The 18,362-nt window shown below is 30.7% G+C and overlaps 1 protein-coding gene across 2 annotated transcripts in view; it reads left to right on the forward strand.

Annotated features, from left to right (window-relative positions):
• Positions 1-18,362, forward strand: part of side-VII (sidestep VII) — a gene marked incomplete at its 5' end in the record, with an annotated part of 293,850 nt that overhangs the window by 141,296 nt on the left and 134,192 nt on the right. For both annotated transcript variants that reach the window (XM_067045798.1, XM_014438911.2), the window contains 1 exon segment: positions 9,269-9,399. In XM_067045798.1, coding sequence (XP_066901899.1) covers positions 9,269-9,399 — 131 coding nt within the window.

Raw genomic sequence — 18,362 nt, forward strand, 5'->3', positions numbered from 1 at the left:
AAGGAGCACCAGTTGTGAAACGTTGAATTTACATAAATCCCGAAATTAGAAAAAATATCCGAAACATATACAATGAAAAGGCAATGCAATGGCAGACGTTGCGAAAAGGTTAGCTGAAATACAATTCAAGGAAAATATTGATTTAATGTAAACAAGATATACATTTATTTTGGGGGTGACGGTAGCAACGTGGTAACGCACCTGTCTGACAACCCAAAGGTTATGAGTTCGAGTCCCCGACCATATCCAGGATTTTTTCAAGCATATAATTATACATAATCACTCGTTCACTAAAAGCAGACCGTCCATAATTCAAAACATAATTATTAATGGTCCTGCAATCCCGTTGGCTCAGTCTGTTTATTCTCCACTGGCTCATTGCCAGTGACGCGGCGAGAGGGATGCGTTGGGATCTCTTGAGCTCTGCTCTACCCCTCACACGTGGGGGATAGAGTGGGCTCAGGGATCCTCAGGTCGATTGTGTAAATATTGTATATATTATTTTATCATTATGTTATTTTATTTTTTTATTTTTCATACATATAGTTTGATTATGTTCATCTTGTCTATTCTTTTGTTTGTATATATTTTAAGAGAGTTTTTATTTTTTTATTATTATTATTTTTTTTATTTTATTTATTTATTTATTTTTTTAGATATTTTTTAAATTTTAGTATGTATCAGATTCATTCATCACTATTACCTATTGCCCACAACTGTGTGGCAGATTGTAATATCTATCAATAAATAAATCTTAATAGAACAGTCTGTTTATTACTTAGGCCTAGAACTGGATAAATCTTTAAAGTTATCCAAGAGCCAAAAACATTATCAGCCTAATGATTCCAGACTTTCATAGAAATTCTAAATTTTAAAATTAATTAAATTCCATACAAAATAGTAATTGGCTTAAAAGTAAGTCTCCTTACTTCCTGTCTGGAGCTACAACAATTGCAGGGAATTGGGGGACACTCTAATATATTTATGGGGATAGTAAACAATAATCCTCGTTACCCCAGAATTGCAAGAATGTAATATGAATTATAACTTACTGCACTAAAAGGTTCAGTAATCCTTCTTCCCGTTTCTGATAACTCGTTCAAATAAAAACTAGAAACTACTAGACATCACTAAAGGATACACTCACAAACGTACCAAACATGGGCTTATAGAAAAAACATTGAAAACCGAATCTTATAAAAATTATTTATTGTATATTTTTTAGTTTTCAACAAAGTGTATTAATTTTTCATTTCATTATTATTTATAAGTTATGTTTATTTAATTTATTGACTTTTTAATTTCGTTTTCATTTGATGGTGTAGATTTTTTTTTTTATTTAAAATTAAAAATATGTACAAAAAGAAAATTAAAATCACCTCACTGTATGATGCACAAGGATCCTTTAAGCATGTATTAATTATATCCTAGTGGCAAGCCATATATAGTAATTAATAAAAAAATTAATTAAAAAATTCGAAGAGTATAGGATTAACGGATTTAATTTCATTCCATTGAGTTATATTTATATGGAGTGTTGGTTGTAAGAACATTTTTTAACTGCTGAACAGGTATATTTGCATTCAATTAGTGACGATCCAAAATGCAACAAGTGATTCATAAGACATCTTGGATTAGTAAAAGACGATTTGAATTGAATTGGTTGAATTTTTAATACCGCTCAATAACTTCAGTATCTGGAAGAATATTGACTTGGAAAGAGTTGTATTGAATATGGCTGTGGCACACTCTGTTTTCCTCCTCAAATATAAGGCCTTCCAAGAAGTCAGACACCCTCCTCAGCTGTCCGTTCTCATAAAGACAAAAAGACGGTTGAGCGTACTTGTTGATACCTTATCAGCGGGGGGTGGAAATTGAAAACGTCTACCGAGCCTTAGGGATTAGCGGGCAGATAAAGGATGTGACATTTGAATCCCCGGGGATGCCCTGACACGGCTCTGCTCTCTGATATCTAGGAGCAACTCCTTATTCCCTCCAAAGTATTTTATTCCCTCTGGGGCCTGATTAACTTTTCCTCTACCACATGATTCGAAAAAAGAAAAACGGAAAATTCTTTTTCAATGATTTTTTTTCTTAAGTCAAAGGCTATCAAAAAACAAATGTTATTGATTTAATTTTATTGTAAAATTCAAATAAGTTTTTAATTCCTTAATTAGGCAAGGATATTAATAACCGACAAAAACTTTATTTATTGTTTATGTTGCTCTTAATCTTTGCACAAGATAATTAGCGAAAGCAGCACCGATGTAAGCTGAATACATAAATGGTCCATCTAGTACAAGAACCCAAAAGGAGAAAAAGGCAGTTATCTAACCCCAATTTTTTATTACTTTAATGAAAGCTATGTATAATTACTACTCAAAATTGATGAATCTGCCAACTATAGGTAGAGGGAATAAAAAATGGCGACTGTTTCAAAGCGATGAAAAAAACTAATTTTCCATTCGGAGCTCTATATCTTAAAACGTAGGAACAACACAAGAAAACCTAAGAGAACATCATTTAAAGAAGAGTAAATTTGCTAGAATATGAGCCCTAATAGAGTTATTTACGTTAAATAGTTTTCGAGATATAGTTTTTTAAAAAGCAACATTTCATAAAAATGTTGTATGGGACGTACTGAAAGATCAGTAGTTAGTGAATTTATTTTGAAAAATTTATATCTCAAAAACTATTTGACGTACAGATCTCTATTAGCACTCAAATTAAAGCTAGTTTAATGACCTATAAAGTAGTTACTTACACAAAACCTATGCAAAATTGAAGAAAATGTGAGATAATAAGGTTCAAAAATTGGTTGAGTTCTCGTAAAATGATTACTGGTCCCACGTTCTTTCGTTTAAAATTGGAACTAAATTTATCGAAATATTTTAAAGGCCTATCGAGCGACTTTGAAAGCAAAATGAGAGCTGGTAATGTTTCAAATTTTTATATCTATTTCTTGTTATGACAAAATTTTATGTTCCCATTGTAAATTGACATAGCTATGATGATGCACTGAGTTTAGCTTTTCTTGGTTCGAATATTACATTAAACATACAAAAAATAGTTATTTTATATTACCTGTGGATTATTCGATAATGAAGATGGGAAGACGATAATTCAAATATTGACGTTAGGAAATAATTTAGTGATACGTGAGACTGATTAAATGATGTAAATTTCTAAGAATTTCGTATTAGTGCTAGATCTTAACACTTAGCTGTTTTAATTATATGGACCGTATGGCGTGATGAAGTTTTACTTGTCGGATATCAAAATAGTTCCAAAATGTCCCATTTATCTTTTCATATCTCAATTCTCTAATTACCTTGTCTATATTTTAGTTTTTTTTTTTTTTACAATAGCTGTAAATAAATGAATGGAAATATCATGAACTGTTAGCAAAATACATTTTGTTCCGGACAAAAACTCAGATTAATTTTTTTTTTTTATCTGGACAACGAACTATAAAGCTCTATACGTCAGTGACTGGAAGTAATGTAGTCCAAATCAATTCAGAGTTTGATTAGTCTTTCATCTTTGTCAATTAAAGCAAATTTTAAATACACTGGATTGATGATGTAGATGAGAATATCTGACAGATATATTAATAAAGATGTCACTAAATAACTCTGTTATTGAAATTAATCCTCAACATGTGTGTAATAGAAAAATAAAATTAAGCACTATATCATATATTGTTAAAATTCCCAATATATTAAAATTTTAATTTGAGGGTATGAATTTTTGGAAGGAATGAAAAATGTTTATGAGATTGATATACTGAAACCACAAACGATAGTTGTAAAGAGGAAGTTATATTATTTTATTTTCAGGGTTTCAAAGTAAAGATAATTAGATAATTTGCTCCAAAAATATTCTTATTAGTTAGTAACGTAATAATTTAATAGTTTTAAAATAACTTTAGCTTTATAATTATTCAATAATTTTTAAATTGTTATAATTTTAGTAAATGGATATTTATACTACTCCTTTTCATAGCGGTTGTTAATTTTAGTTTTTAAGTCTGGTTTTATGTTTTTTTCTAGCATTATATATTGTTGCTGCAGATTGTTAGTCAATTTATATCATTATTGTTAGTCGATTATTTTTAATCATTTAAATTTCATCATAAAAAATGTAATCCTCGTAATGGTAAAAAAAATTAACAATGTTTGAAATAATTTGAGAATTCTGTTTCTATAGTGTGATTCCCCAGAGGTAAATATCATACAAATAAATAAATAAATTGGTTTAAAACACTTAACAGTTAGATTTAAAGCCAAAAATAATTTACAATTTAGTGCAAAATTGATTTTATCCAAAAAAAAAGAAACTTCGTCTATCTTCATCTGGAGCTCTTCAAATCATATAATGGATATTTTTCAATGCAATGTTAGAAAAAGTATCTCATAGGAGCACATTTTCCTCTACTATACTTAAAAATTTGTTTTGTAAAAATAAACACATTATACAAAATACCTATACAACTTTTTCCAACAAATTCGTTTTAATATGTCTCTAAAATGACTCTCTATTTTATTTTATTTTTTTTAAGGTACAAACATTTCTGACTCATGAGGTATCAGAATTTAAGCAGCAATTGAAATTATACTATAATAAACAATACGGGGAAGTCTATTCCGTAGCTGAAGATAATTTGATATTTACACAATAAGTTGTAAAGTTTTAAAATTTAAATTCAATTTTCGCACCTGTAGTCCTGATTGGAACATTGACCAACTGCAAACAACTGAAATTGTATTAATTCAGGAACAGCGGTTGATACTCCATGGCTCTGTTGATTGAAAATTATATTAAATTGCTGTTTGCCGAACCAACTTCAAAGGCCACTGATCTCCTGTGAAGTTTAGTTTGGAATAAATACGTTCCATTGGAATATTTATTCAATGTTGTATTAATTATTACTCAATTACAAAAATATTGACCATTAGTAATATAGTTAATTATTAATCAAAACTTCATTTCCTTATTAATGTGTTTATTTATACAAAAAACTTGAGTGCAATTTTAAATAAAATAAATAAAACCTGTACCAATACAACCCATGAAGGGTCAGGAGTCGGTACTTGGTAAGGAAGTACACGCTCGACCGCCAGATTTTTACCCAACTTATGAAGCTGAGTGGTCCTTAGGACGGCTCTAGAACCCACAGGGTTGACGCACGGCTACAGTGTATCATAAAACAATTTTCTGTCCAGCTGGATTCGAACTCGGGTCCTTGGAGTAGCATCGTACCTTAACAAAGTGCCACCGCGCTCCTCAAATAAAATACATATACAACAAGAATTTTAAAAATAAATAAGTTATTTGCTTTAAAAATCACAAGACATTAATTTAAGAAAAAAACTTTTGGTATTTACTGAACTTTTTAGTGTAGCCTTTAACGTACATACTTGCTCCAATTATAACCTCTCAAAAAACTGAATAATTGATCTTGGGAGGTCTGTTGTCCAAAATATTTATTATAATTTCTCCATATTTGTGACAGGTTGCCAAGAAGTGGATCTTCTCTTCGTTTTCTTCGGAGTAACAAACCAGGCAGTTATGCTCATAGGTTTTACACTTAGATTGAGTAATTCCGCTCTACACCAGAGTATCGACTGCAACAATGCCAGATCATCAATTATCATTAAAATATGGCGTTTCTGTTTCAACCGCATGTAAGCCTTCATACAATGAAAAACTTAATAGGAGACATTTTTTATGATTACTTTCCTCCACAGATTCCATTACGCTATGTCGGCATCGGTTGAAGTATCGAGATTAACTCCATAACATTCCTCGAATTTATGCTTTTTCCTGTACCAATAAATTTTCACTATTTTTCTGTACCTACGCCCGAAATGCTGATTTTTAAACTTCTAATTTTCTTGCACATGGGATGTTATTGCTAACCAACAAATTATGCTAGGTGGATTTCAAACCAAATTTAACTTAACTTATTTCTGAAAAGTGGCGCCCAAAGATCAACCTTGGATTAATTATTACACCCAGATATTTTTATACTTTTTCCACCTCAAGTGGGTTTCCATTTAACCTCAAACTTGGATAACCAGCCTCCGTGACAGAACACTTTTGAGCCGGGTTTATATGTACATTTCACAAAGGACAACAATTCTATAGGTGACTCATCATTTACTATAATTTTACATGGCAGGGGGCCGGCATGTATCGTTATCGTTCATTACAATAACAAAAACAGTAAAGGGCTAAGCAGACAGCCCTGCCTAAATCCGAATGAAGTTTCAAAAAAATTTGTTTATGATATACAGTCGTATCTTTAACGGTCAATATTAAAATAAATTAAGTTTATGATGTTTATGGTCGATGTATAGTCGCTTTAATCTCCAAATATAAGCGTTTTAGGGAACTCAGAATTTTACACGACATAATTAACTGACTTAAATATAGAGCTTATTTTCAATAATATAAATAATTACATTATTAATATCCTTTTTGAATTCATTTAAATATAGTTTTGGAGTTAGTATAAATACATAATAAGTTAAAATTATAAATTATCGATTTAATTAAAAATATTTTTATTATCGTTATTTCTTTTTCTTATTGGAATTCATTATTGTTAACTATTTATAATATATCATTAACTATCAATAAGAGTGATATAACCAAATATAGAGTGATACAGAAATACTGACCGATGCAGAAAATTAATAAAACAGTTTTGGCTATCAGGTACGAAAATCTTTACTCTCATTTTACTTTTTAGACTAGAAAGAAATTTGGATCCGCCCGTCTGTAATCCGAATCCCTGATATAATCTTGATAAAATTTTTAGGCATTTTACACGTTTTTTAACGTATCAGTTTAATCAACTACTTCCATTTACGTTTGCACAAATGTATTTTCTGTGGCACATCTTCCGACGCCGCACGGAGGAAAGTTAGGGATTAGTCCTGTATGAAATTTGTTGAACTTCATCATTAGTTATAACTTATCTATCTAAAAAAAATTATTTTTCCTGTATATATTGCCTATATTTCAACAACATAAAGATTTTATTCTGAAATGATAACTGCTTAACTTTAAAATATAAGTAGAATAAGGAGAATGTCCACAAAAAAAAAAATACTAAATAAGACAATATATTTATTAAAAACTTTAAATCATTAGCTAACAGGAAAATTGCCCAAAACGGAAATGTATGAATAAGCTTTTTACTCTCCTAGAATAGCAGTATTAATTACGTTAAAGTGAGTTGAGCACACGACCACTGTTTAACATCAGATTTACATAATGTATGATAGAAGCACGGCTTGCTATTGATCAAAGAGCTGGTGATCTATAATTCCGAACACAAATTATAATGAAGGCTAGAAAAGCGTCAAGATTCGAGAAATTATTATAAATCTGAGTTTGTTTAAACTAAATTTGCCTTGCATATTAAGTCAGTTGTGGAAGAGCGTAAAATAAACTAGTAAATAAATTAGTAAGTAAAACATAAAACTTAAATATTTCATTTTTTGTTGTAAGTTATAATTACCTTATAATAAATTATTATTATATGGGCGACAGACCATGGAGGTCTAAGTTCTCTTCTTTCACGCGTTTGTTGACGTGGTTTTTTCGTAGGGTGGGTTCGTCACTACCACGCCTATTTTTTATGAGTGCCATCCATTGGCTAACGGGCCTCAAAAATGCCCAGGGGGAGGCTGTGAATGGGTTTTGTATAATTTTATGTAAAAATCCCGGATAGGGCCGGCCTCGAACTCGCAACCTCAGGGTTGGTAGAAAGGTGCGTTGCCACGCTGCTACTGCTGCCCTCATATTAAATTGTTAATAATTTATAATATTACTGCCCCCACTTAAATAATTTAATATTATTTGACCACTTTAATATTAAATTATTAAAGCGGTCAAATAAATGTTAGATATTTATAAATAATTTATTATTAAAATCAAAATTTGCATAATACTTTATGCAAGTATGGTAATATTATAATTACCCCAATAAAAATCGGGATCTCATTGAATTTAACAGTGATTTATTTCTAGAATGTACTCTTTACAATGTTTTTTTTTATTTTTCTAAAAAAGTTGCCAAGAACAATTTCGACATATTGGCCAAATTGGTCGTTTTCAGATTATAGATATGCAGTCATATCTAATCCAAAGATGTTTTTTTTTTATATTAAAAGAACCGTACCCACTGAGGTTGAAGGTGGACAAATATTCTAATATAATTAAATACATGCATAGTTTATTTAATTTTAGGAAGACGTAGTTGGTGGTCAAAAAAGCTGGATCTAATAGAAAAAACTATTTATTAGCAACTGACATTTCGGCCTACCAAGCAGGACTGAATCCAGAAGGGATAATAGTGGTTTTAGCGGGGCAAAACGTCTCTTTACATTTTTGACTGCTATCTTCCTGCAATCATCGCATACGGTCAACTAATAATCTTTCAATAATTTATTTAAATTTTCTCTGCAAGCAACTTCATTTAGTAATGTTTTTTGGCTATACGGAATTGACAGAGAGGAAAAAAAGAAGAAAATCAAAGACGTTCGAAGACTAATTTAGTTGTAAGAAAAAAAAACTTCAAAATGGATGATAGATAATGCCTTATTTCATAAAGCAAAATTCAGACATTTTTAAGAATTAAAAATATTGATAGATATACCTAGAATCTTATTGGATACAGGAACAAATACAAAACGGTTGATAACAACTACTGGTCTGAGAACCATAACTTTTAAATTTAAAACATTAATTCATCGAATGACATTTAGAAATTAAGTGCTTCCAAGAAAGTGTTATTTTTTCCCCGAAATCGGTTCCTATGCCTCAAAAATCATGTTCACAAATGTATTATATTATTTTATATTTAGTATGTTTAATTATTTTGTTTTAACCAAATTTTATTTGTAGAATTATTACGAAATATACGTGAATCCCGCATCAATGGACCTACATAATAATAAAATTCAAAATCCAATGTGACTATATTTATACATAAACCTTCAACATCTGATTAAATAGTGCTTTAAAGTGAATTTACAATGGTTTCAGTGATAATACGCTAAAATAAATAGAAGGCCCAATTAAAAAATTTCTTAATTGAGAGCAGAGTTTTGTGAGCTGGTTCAATTCCTGCATGGGCGTATCACGTATTTCATAAGCTTTTGGTGTTGATTCTAAATAACAAAAACATTTGAAATGCATGTTTAAATATGCTCTCGTTAAACTATACTCATAAATTCTTCTAATTTGATTGCAGATGTTCCTGAGACTAAAATCAGCTTGGGCACCTCACTGAAGGCCGATGAGATTCGAGAAGGGAATGATGTCTACTTCGATTGTAAAGTTAAAGCTGTTCCTCCGGTTTACAAGATCGAGTGGAGGCACAATGTGAGTTTTATTTAATTTTCCATTAGCTATATTTTTAAGTATGTTTCATATTATTTTTTGTCCAAAATTAACAAACTTACCATTCACCGGAGATTTGGAAACATTCTGGCTGGTGAAAGAGATTTGGACAACCAAGCCAGAGGAAGACCTTTACCAGCAATTGATAACGATGAACTTAGGCTTACTGTGGAAGAACACCCCATACTAAACAGTTAAAGGGTTTTCAGCACAAGTTTATTGACAGTTTATCGACACTTATGGACCATTTTAAAGTAAAAAAAGTAGATCTGCGGTCACCTCACGATCTTATTGAGCGGCAGGGTTGTGAGACATGCGTTTCACTGCTTACTAGGGGAACAAATGAGCCATTTCATGATAGGATAATTGTGTGATAAAAAGTGGATTGCATATGACTACATGCATCGGTCAGATCAGTGGTTAAATATCCACGAAAGAACGGAACACATCCAAAAAGCGAATTTGTAAAAAAAATCTATTGGTTTCTGTGTGGTGGTCCATGGCAAGAATAATTTGTTGCTTCTTTTTATGTAGTGGTGAAATCTACACATCGAGATCGCATTGACATAATGCATCATAAACTTTTCAGAACACAACCTGCATTGGTTTATCGGAAGATACCTTTACTTTTACACGATAACGCCCGACCTTATGTTTTACAACAGGGAGTGAAGAAACTGAACGAGCTGTGTCGGGGAGTCCTTCCACACCCACCTTATTCACCGGACTTATTTCCTACAGATTTTAATCTGTTCAGAAATTGGGAAATTCTTAAAAATAATTTTTTTTTAATGATTTTCAGGTCGAAAACGCATTTTCTGATTTCATTTTTTTACAAAACCCTGATTTTTTGAGTTCTGCGAATACAAAGTTGATAAGTTTGAAGGTGTATCGAAAATGTTTGGATTTCATAAAAAGTTATGTCACTGAATAACCGTTTTTATAAAACTGTGATTTCATATGAAATGACCCAATCCTTCCCGGCAAACCGGCCAGACTAATACCCTCAAGACAGTCCTATATCACTTTTGAAACATTTATTTAAAACGGCAAAAGGAGACTTTAAGATAGTTATATCCAGCAATATTAAAAAAGCGCCTAAAATTGGAAAACGGCATAATACGTGACGTAATACATAATCCTATATTTTCTGCCCTTTTTTTTATTTGTATAAAGTCAGGGTCAGGGGTCTCATTTTCTGATGCCCCCGCTTGCTGCGGACACCGGAAGAGACAGAAAACTCTTCTACTGTGATGGCGCCGGATATTGCCTATTGTGACATGCAAGATAGGACCTGGCTAGCTCCTACTACAACGCCCTAGCTAGCCGGCCTCTGATCGAGAAGGAAATTTTCAACACCTGGGCCCTGTTTCATAATAAAGTACAAACTAATACTATTAGTCTTGTAGATTTATCTTAATTCAATTACACAAACTTGTACAATAGTAACACGTACTTTAGTATTTTTTAACTCCTGTAATATCACTAATAGTTATCCCTATCATGAAAAATATAAGTTTTAGTATTATTACCACACTAGTTTCTTCACTTGTACTATGAACTAATACTAAAGCTTTCATTATGAAACAAGGCCCTGGTGGTATCCATGGTTTTCACCATTTTTGCCAACCACTCAATCTGGATGGTAACCTATCAAGAAAGATGTGAAGCCCTGGATTACATCAACCCGAAGTAGACGCCGTGAAGAAGTAGTGATCACCCGACTCAGAATAGGACATACCCGACTGACACACATCCATCTCATAACAGGAGAGGCACCTCCAAAATGTTCAAAATGTAATAGCAATCTGACCGTCAAACACATTTTTGAAGAATGTCGTCACTACACATCAACTCTGAACCAGTTAGGGTTAACAACAAATGTCTCAATGGCGTTGAGAAACGACGAATCTGTAATTGTAAAAGTCATTAAATTCATCCATCAGACTAACTTAATAACCAGCCTTTAATTATTATAATTATCTATTTAACCTGCCTTATTTTTAAAATTAGTCAGTTATCTGCTTTTCACCATCCTTTCCAATATCGTTACGATTATTAAACAAATTATAATTGCCACAAATTTAATTATAATTGGTGCGGATCAGTATACACCATACCAAACCTATGACTAAAACAACTAGGCCTTACCAAAGCCAACAACCAACGGGCGTTGATGACCAGGCTGTTAAACGCCCTTTCAAAACTAACAAACAACAACAACAATCTGGATGGAGGAAGACGCAGACGTGACAGCGTATCTGTCACCACTTCACCATATAAGCTATAACATCATAATAGACCTCTATTTAACTTGTTTATTATATTTCAAATTTAATAATTGTTAGCACATGAATACGATCTGCCCTTCCAGGGACTAATACTTGATTTAATAAAAATTCGAATAATCTTGGTCTGAAGATAAAATGTCTCATGATTCGAACCCCCTCTACACTAATTTGAAGTTTCGTTTAGAAATACAACCGGGGTACCTGGAGTAATGCACGGACAGATCCCAATGTAATTAAAAGTTCCAACTTCTTTTTTTTTTGGCTTGTTATAAATTTGATTATTATTATTAGGTTTCAGTTTAATTTTCTTTTATGAAAATAATATTTTCTTTCATGTTTATAAATATTTCTTTATGCACTATTACCTAAAATAATTTATTCTTATATAATAATCAAATTGTATCTGTTTAATTTGTTACTACACTAAGTAATAGGTTAATATATCCCTATTAACCACAAAGAAGTTGATGACCGTGGTTAATTAGGTATCGAGTTGTCAACTTCTTCACGGGTGTACAAACAAGGCATTAATTAACAAGCGAGAATAACTTAGGTAAAACCAGTCGGTGAGAAATGAAAATTAACAAATTACTTCAATATATGACACATAATATATTTCATTTAAATACATGTCAGATTAAAGCTTCATTTGTTGCTAAATATGTCGAGTTATCAGTATTGAAGAAAATATTTTATAAAAGAAATAGATAAAAATGTTCCATCGAATTATGTTGAAGCTGTAAATAAGTTTAAGTATCGTTTTAAATCACCACAATAAAAATAATACGGAAAACATTTGTGGAAGGGACAAATAAAAACGAAGGGAGCCGGAACTAGGTAAGATATATAATCCGGTCTAAGTCTCCACGCTCATTAGTCGAGATTTATTCGGCAATAATATTAATTCGTTCTCACATCTGTGCCCTGGCCCTATTGCGCAGAGAATCTCAGCTCGTTCTCCTATTAAGGAGCACTGGTGGCTATAAATACAGTACAGAACAGTGGGAATAAATGAAGATACAATATTATAATTTATTTCGTCTTAGAGGAATAATGAATCCATTCATTAGTGGTTAGTTTTGCAATAATTAATACTTCCATTAAGGCAATGTCTCCAGTTTTGTGATTTTTTTTATAATAATCCAAGATACTTTCGATAACGTCTGATGACGATTATATCTGAGATAATAACTATGTATTTAAGTATGTACTTAAAATGTCTTATTAGAAAAATTATCTTCCAAAATTTATTTTTGGGCCATTGCCCTATCATTCGGTGCACTGCAAATTACATAAAAAATTTCTTTTATTCAGTATTCCGATCAAATAAATGATAAGCTTTGACATGATTAAAATAAATATATATTCTATGTGCTCTATTAAACCTTTTTTTATGTTGTATCGTCTCTCCTTTTTTAATCCAAAATATGAATTCTAACGGAAACACAATATTGACTAATTTCTTGAAATTTACCCTAAAATATTTGAAATTATTCTAGCTTTATTTCCAATAATCATGAACCTGATATCTGAGATATATCTCTATACTTATATTTTTTATCCTCCATTCATTTTTTTTATTAAAGATATTTGTATTAATTCAGCTTAAATTTTAAAATATAGTTTACCAGTCTAAATGTACTATTTTTTAATAATTATTATCTCTATGATAATTCAATGATTTTTTTTTTTTTTACTGAAAATTTTACTACTTATAAATGACCATAATCATTTTCCATATATAAAATTTTCTTACCTTTATAACGTTTTTACCAATTCTTTCTCTGGTGTTTCTCTTAGAAACAAAATACCAAAGGGCTTGAAAGAGAACATTTTAGGTAACTTTTATAAAAATCATTAAACCGCTTAATATATAATAATAATAAAAAAAAAGTTTATATAAAAAAAAAATATTCAGCTCTTGAGCGACCGGTTACATTCACCAGTGAGACTGAATACTCTAAGACAAAAATAAATCGGTCCAAAAGGGATAATCGTAACCAATGACTGGAAATAAGTTTTTTTTTTTTGTATTTTCACAAAAGGGTGTTTTGAAACAAAGAAATCCTTTGAAAACTCCAATTTGACCCTATTAAGATACATTCCTTACCTAGGTGGTATGGAAAGTACAAAATTAATTCTCATAAAATTATATCAAAGTTCTTAGTATATCATTTTGAACTCCCATACAATCATGCCACTTTCCTTGGAATGTATTTTAAAATTGAGGGGATACCTGGAAACGGGACGTTTGCCTGAAAACCATGTTCTTGGAATTCACTTGGAAAAGCTTTGTAAATGGTTGTATAAAATTACCTTTCGTATATCATTAAAATTATGATACAATGAAATTTAATTTCAATTGTTTAACTTATCAAAAAATAAACATGATGTTTAAAATAACCGCTGGAAAATTATTCATCATAGTATCATAAAAAATGGCATGTAATCCTCGAGCTGTATAGTATCGTAATTATTTCAAGCTAATCAAATTTAGCGTGTTTTTTTGATCATTTCTGATATTGAAAATTTTAGCATGTAAAATTTCGGATTTAACAAAATTTGTTTGTGTTTTTTATTTTCAAATATTTGTCTAGAATTAATAAGCATTTAGATAATACGAATTAATAATTCATTTTACATTATATATTCAGCAGAAAAAAAAATATTATTATGATATCATATAGGTTTAGTTTCTTTATATGTTATTTAAACAAAGTTTGCCATAAACAAAACTGATAAGTTGATATTTTAAAAGTCTTCATTTACGTCAGGTTTTCTGACACATGATGGTTTCTTGATAACGGCAAGTATTTCCTTCTGTCGAGCGAAGTGGCTTAACCCAGACTCATACATTTCAATTACGATTACAAAACAATGACATTGAAGCTAGTCTTAGGGTAAGACGTCTTGTTACCCGATAAATACCAAATTGGATTTATATCAGGAGATCGTCTGAGGTGATCCAAAATAGAAATTTTCATTTATGCCAAGTATTTAGGAACTATTCGGGGGGGTCTCTAGAGTAGTGCATTATGCTACATGAAATAAACGGAGCAAACGTGATCACAGCCTCTATAAACACTCCTTCAATCGAGCATAGAAATTTAGGTCTCTCGTTTAAAATTTATACCTATAAATGATTACCCAGAAAGGCTAAAGTTATGCAAATCGCTCTCCTAGTCGTCTTTAGACTGTCCGAGTGCTACAGATCAAAGAGAGACACGCCAGTGAATAAAACCACTCCCAACAAACAATCGTTTTCCCAAGGATGTCTTTCTAGAAATTGTTAGGAAAACCTCCCTAAAAAATGAATCACCGCAGGGTAGTTCACAGCCATTTTTTGGCGTTGGAACCATTTTTGCAGAAGTAGGAAAATGAAAGCCTTTCTTTTCAGTAAAAATTAAGAAAGGATAGGATACACAAACAATAACAACTATGCCAAATGTGTAACTGTTCTTATATTTAAAACAATCCTCAGGCCACTGCTGATGTACGGCTGTGAAATCTGGGGAGCGGCATCCTTCACTAAAAAGAAAAAACTAAATAACCAATTGCATCGCGAAATACAAGTGGAGTCAATAGAGGATTATATCCAAAAACGGTTCATGAAGTTCCACTCCCAGTTACCGATAGTTAAAGGAGCACTGACCAACAACCTGGGAAACCCAACCTCAACCCGAAGACTGAAGCCTATACTGCTCGCAGGACATTCTTTTATAAATTTTTAATAAATATAAAATTAATTCATAGTCACACTACCTCTATTTACATATTATTATTATTCAGTTTATTTATTCATTTTTTTTTCTCTTTTATTATTTCTTAAATCCCTGTAAAAGGCTCACGGAACCCCTGTTGGGCTGGAAACCACTGCGTAACACAATTCTACCGGACGCTCCAGATTTTTCTTCATCTAGCCTTCTCACTGCAGGCGACATCTTCTTTCGAAAGAACCATAATCTTTGACCAGAATAGGTCCTTTATTAATGTCTGTTACCTGATAATTAAAAAAATATGCTAATAACCTTCATTTAATTTTTTTAATAGTTTATATGTTTGTATGTATATTTTTTTTACAGTTTAGTATGTTCAATTACTTAAAATATAATAATAACAAAATTCTGAAGTTCGTTTATTTTATTTCTGGCGCTATTCACGGTTGGGCTAACAAAGGTTCCTTTTGAACCTCTACCGGCCGTAACAATAATAACGAAATATTCTCATGCATTCACTTATATGTGTATAATATGATAAATTTAGTTCAAGCATTAAATATTATGAATAAATTTTTTTTTTATTAGTTTAGTCGATATCTGAGTATGCAAGAGCTAAAAGAAAATGACATTATTTTGGAAACATAATAATTTTGACAGATTAACTAATGCTGATGTGCTATTATTTTTTTTTTTTAATCATTCCTTCACTCAATTTTTCCTCATGATGAGATAAATTTTGTATAGTTGATATTAAGTTTTTGGATTAATGTATTACAGAATTGGAATGTAAATAAATAAATGGTAGTTATATATGTAAAAAAAATTAACAAGAATATTTTCATCGGAGTTTTGAAGCATATATTTATTGAATATTAACAGATTGAGAAATATGATCGAATTATGAAACAAGAATACTAATATTTACAGTAAGGTGAGCTCGGCTGTCTCAAAATGAATAAGTGATTATTTCCTTCTCTTCTGATCCTGAAGGGATTATTTGAGCGCACATAGCCCAAACCTAATTGTACTAACTAAATCACAAACAAAACAAATATATTAACCATAATTTACTTTTGTGATCAGAAATATTAAGTTTCCTGTTTTTTTCTTGCTATTGAGTGTATAGTATGGTATTTTTAGGATATATTATTCAATATTTTATATATAGTAATATTTGAATAATTTTATGAAAAATTGCCATTAAATGATTTTTTTTTTCAATTTTTATTAATTAACTATATTTTTTATATCACTATTAAGGTTTCAAAGCTTTATGTAGACATATATATATATATAAGTAAATTTAAACATTTAGTAAGAGAAATTTTGAAAATATAAAAGCACTGTGCAACTTTATGTTTTTAGTGAAGAATATACAGGACTTACAATAGCTATTTTCTCCAATCACATAGTTAAGGGATCAGGAGATGGTGATTGTCTCCTAAGACAAAGGCCAACTCCCTCCCTCCTTAAGGTAATTTTAGGGAGAGTTAGTCGGTAATTAATTCCGATTTCGCACAAAGGAGATTATTCTAACAATGAGCTTGAAAATGGCGGGTTATGTTTTAATCGGTGTGCCCGGTCGTTGTCAATATAATTTTCCATTTAGTATTCTTGTTTCATAATTCGATCATATTCCTCAATCTGGTAATATTCAATAAATATATGCTTCAAAGCTCTGATGAAAAGTCTTGTTAATTTATTTTACATATAACTTCTGTATTTATTTACAATCCAATTCTGTAATACATTAATCCAATAACTTAATATCAACTATACAAAATTTATCTCATCCTTGAGGAAAAATTGTGTTAAGGAGTGACAAAAAAAAAAATAATAGCACATCGGTATTATTTGATCTGTCAAAATTGTAATGTTTCCAAAATAATATGTCATTTTTATTAGCTCTTTTATATTCAAAATTACGACTAAACTAATAAAAAAATGTTTGTTTATAATATTTAATGCTTGAATTAAATTATATTATCATTGTTACGGCTGGTTGGGGTTCAAAAGGAACCTTTGCTAGCCCAACCCGTGAATGGCGCTGAAAATAAAATAAATGAACTGCCGAATCTTGTTATTATTATATTTTAAGTAATTGAACATACTAAATTGTAAAAAAATCGATATACCCACATATAAACTAGAAAAAAAAAATGTAACCCAACTTAAAACTACTTAAAAAATTAAATGAAGGTTGAACATAAGAGAAAAAAAATGTCTAATATCACCGGTGATTGATAGGTCCACGGTTGTGGTTGTCCTGAGTGGAGGTAGATCAACAAAAGAACGTACGTTCGCCCACTTTGTCCTCGTGGAGGATGAGTTGAAGTAGTCAGCCCACCTTGGCTAAAATGATGAAGAAGAAGGAGATAGCCAGAATGCTGGAAACTATGTTGAAGTTCACTACAATAGGAGTGAGGAGACAATGGAGACGTTAAAAAGTCAGAACAGAGGGCGGATTTATTTTATTTTTTGATGTAATAAAAATTATATGTTCAAATAATCGATTACCGATCTGTTGGCCGCAACAATTATATTACATATTTATATTATTTTTTATAAATAATCAATTGATTTGATTAATAAACAATATGAATACATGTAAAACTTTGGAAGAAATTAAAAATTGAAATTTGCTTTAAAGTTTCAAATATTCTTTTCTAAATCGTGTTTTGCATATTTTTTAATAAAACTTAATATTAAGGTAATTTTAAGAAATTGAAAAGTTGAATTTCAGGTTTCATCATTTAGTGCAATCAGTTTCTTCATAACTCTTTAATTATTAAAGGGAAAAAAATAGGTTATCTGGGCAGTTTAGTTTTTATAAATAGGTATTTAGGGAGCTTAATTTGATTAATAAACAATGTTATGCAAGTCTTCCATGTATTAGTATTATTACTAATTATACGATAAAAAGTTGATTATTGCA

Source organism: Halyomorpha halys, unplaced genomic scaffold, assembly GCF_000696795.3.
Source record: "Halyomorpha halys isolate HHAL.00 unplaced genomic scaffold, Hhal_1.1 Scaffold71.1, whole genome shotgun sequence".
In the NCBI taxonomy this organism is placed as follows: Eukaryota; Metazoa; Arthropoda; class Insecta; order Hemiptera; family Pentatomidae; genus Halyomorpha; species Halyomorpha halys.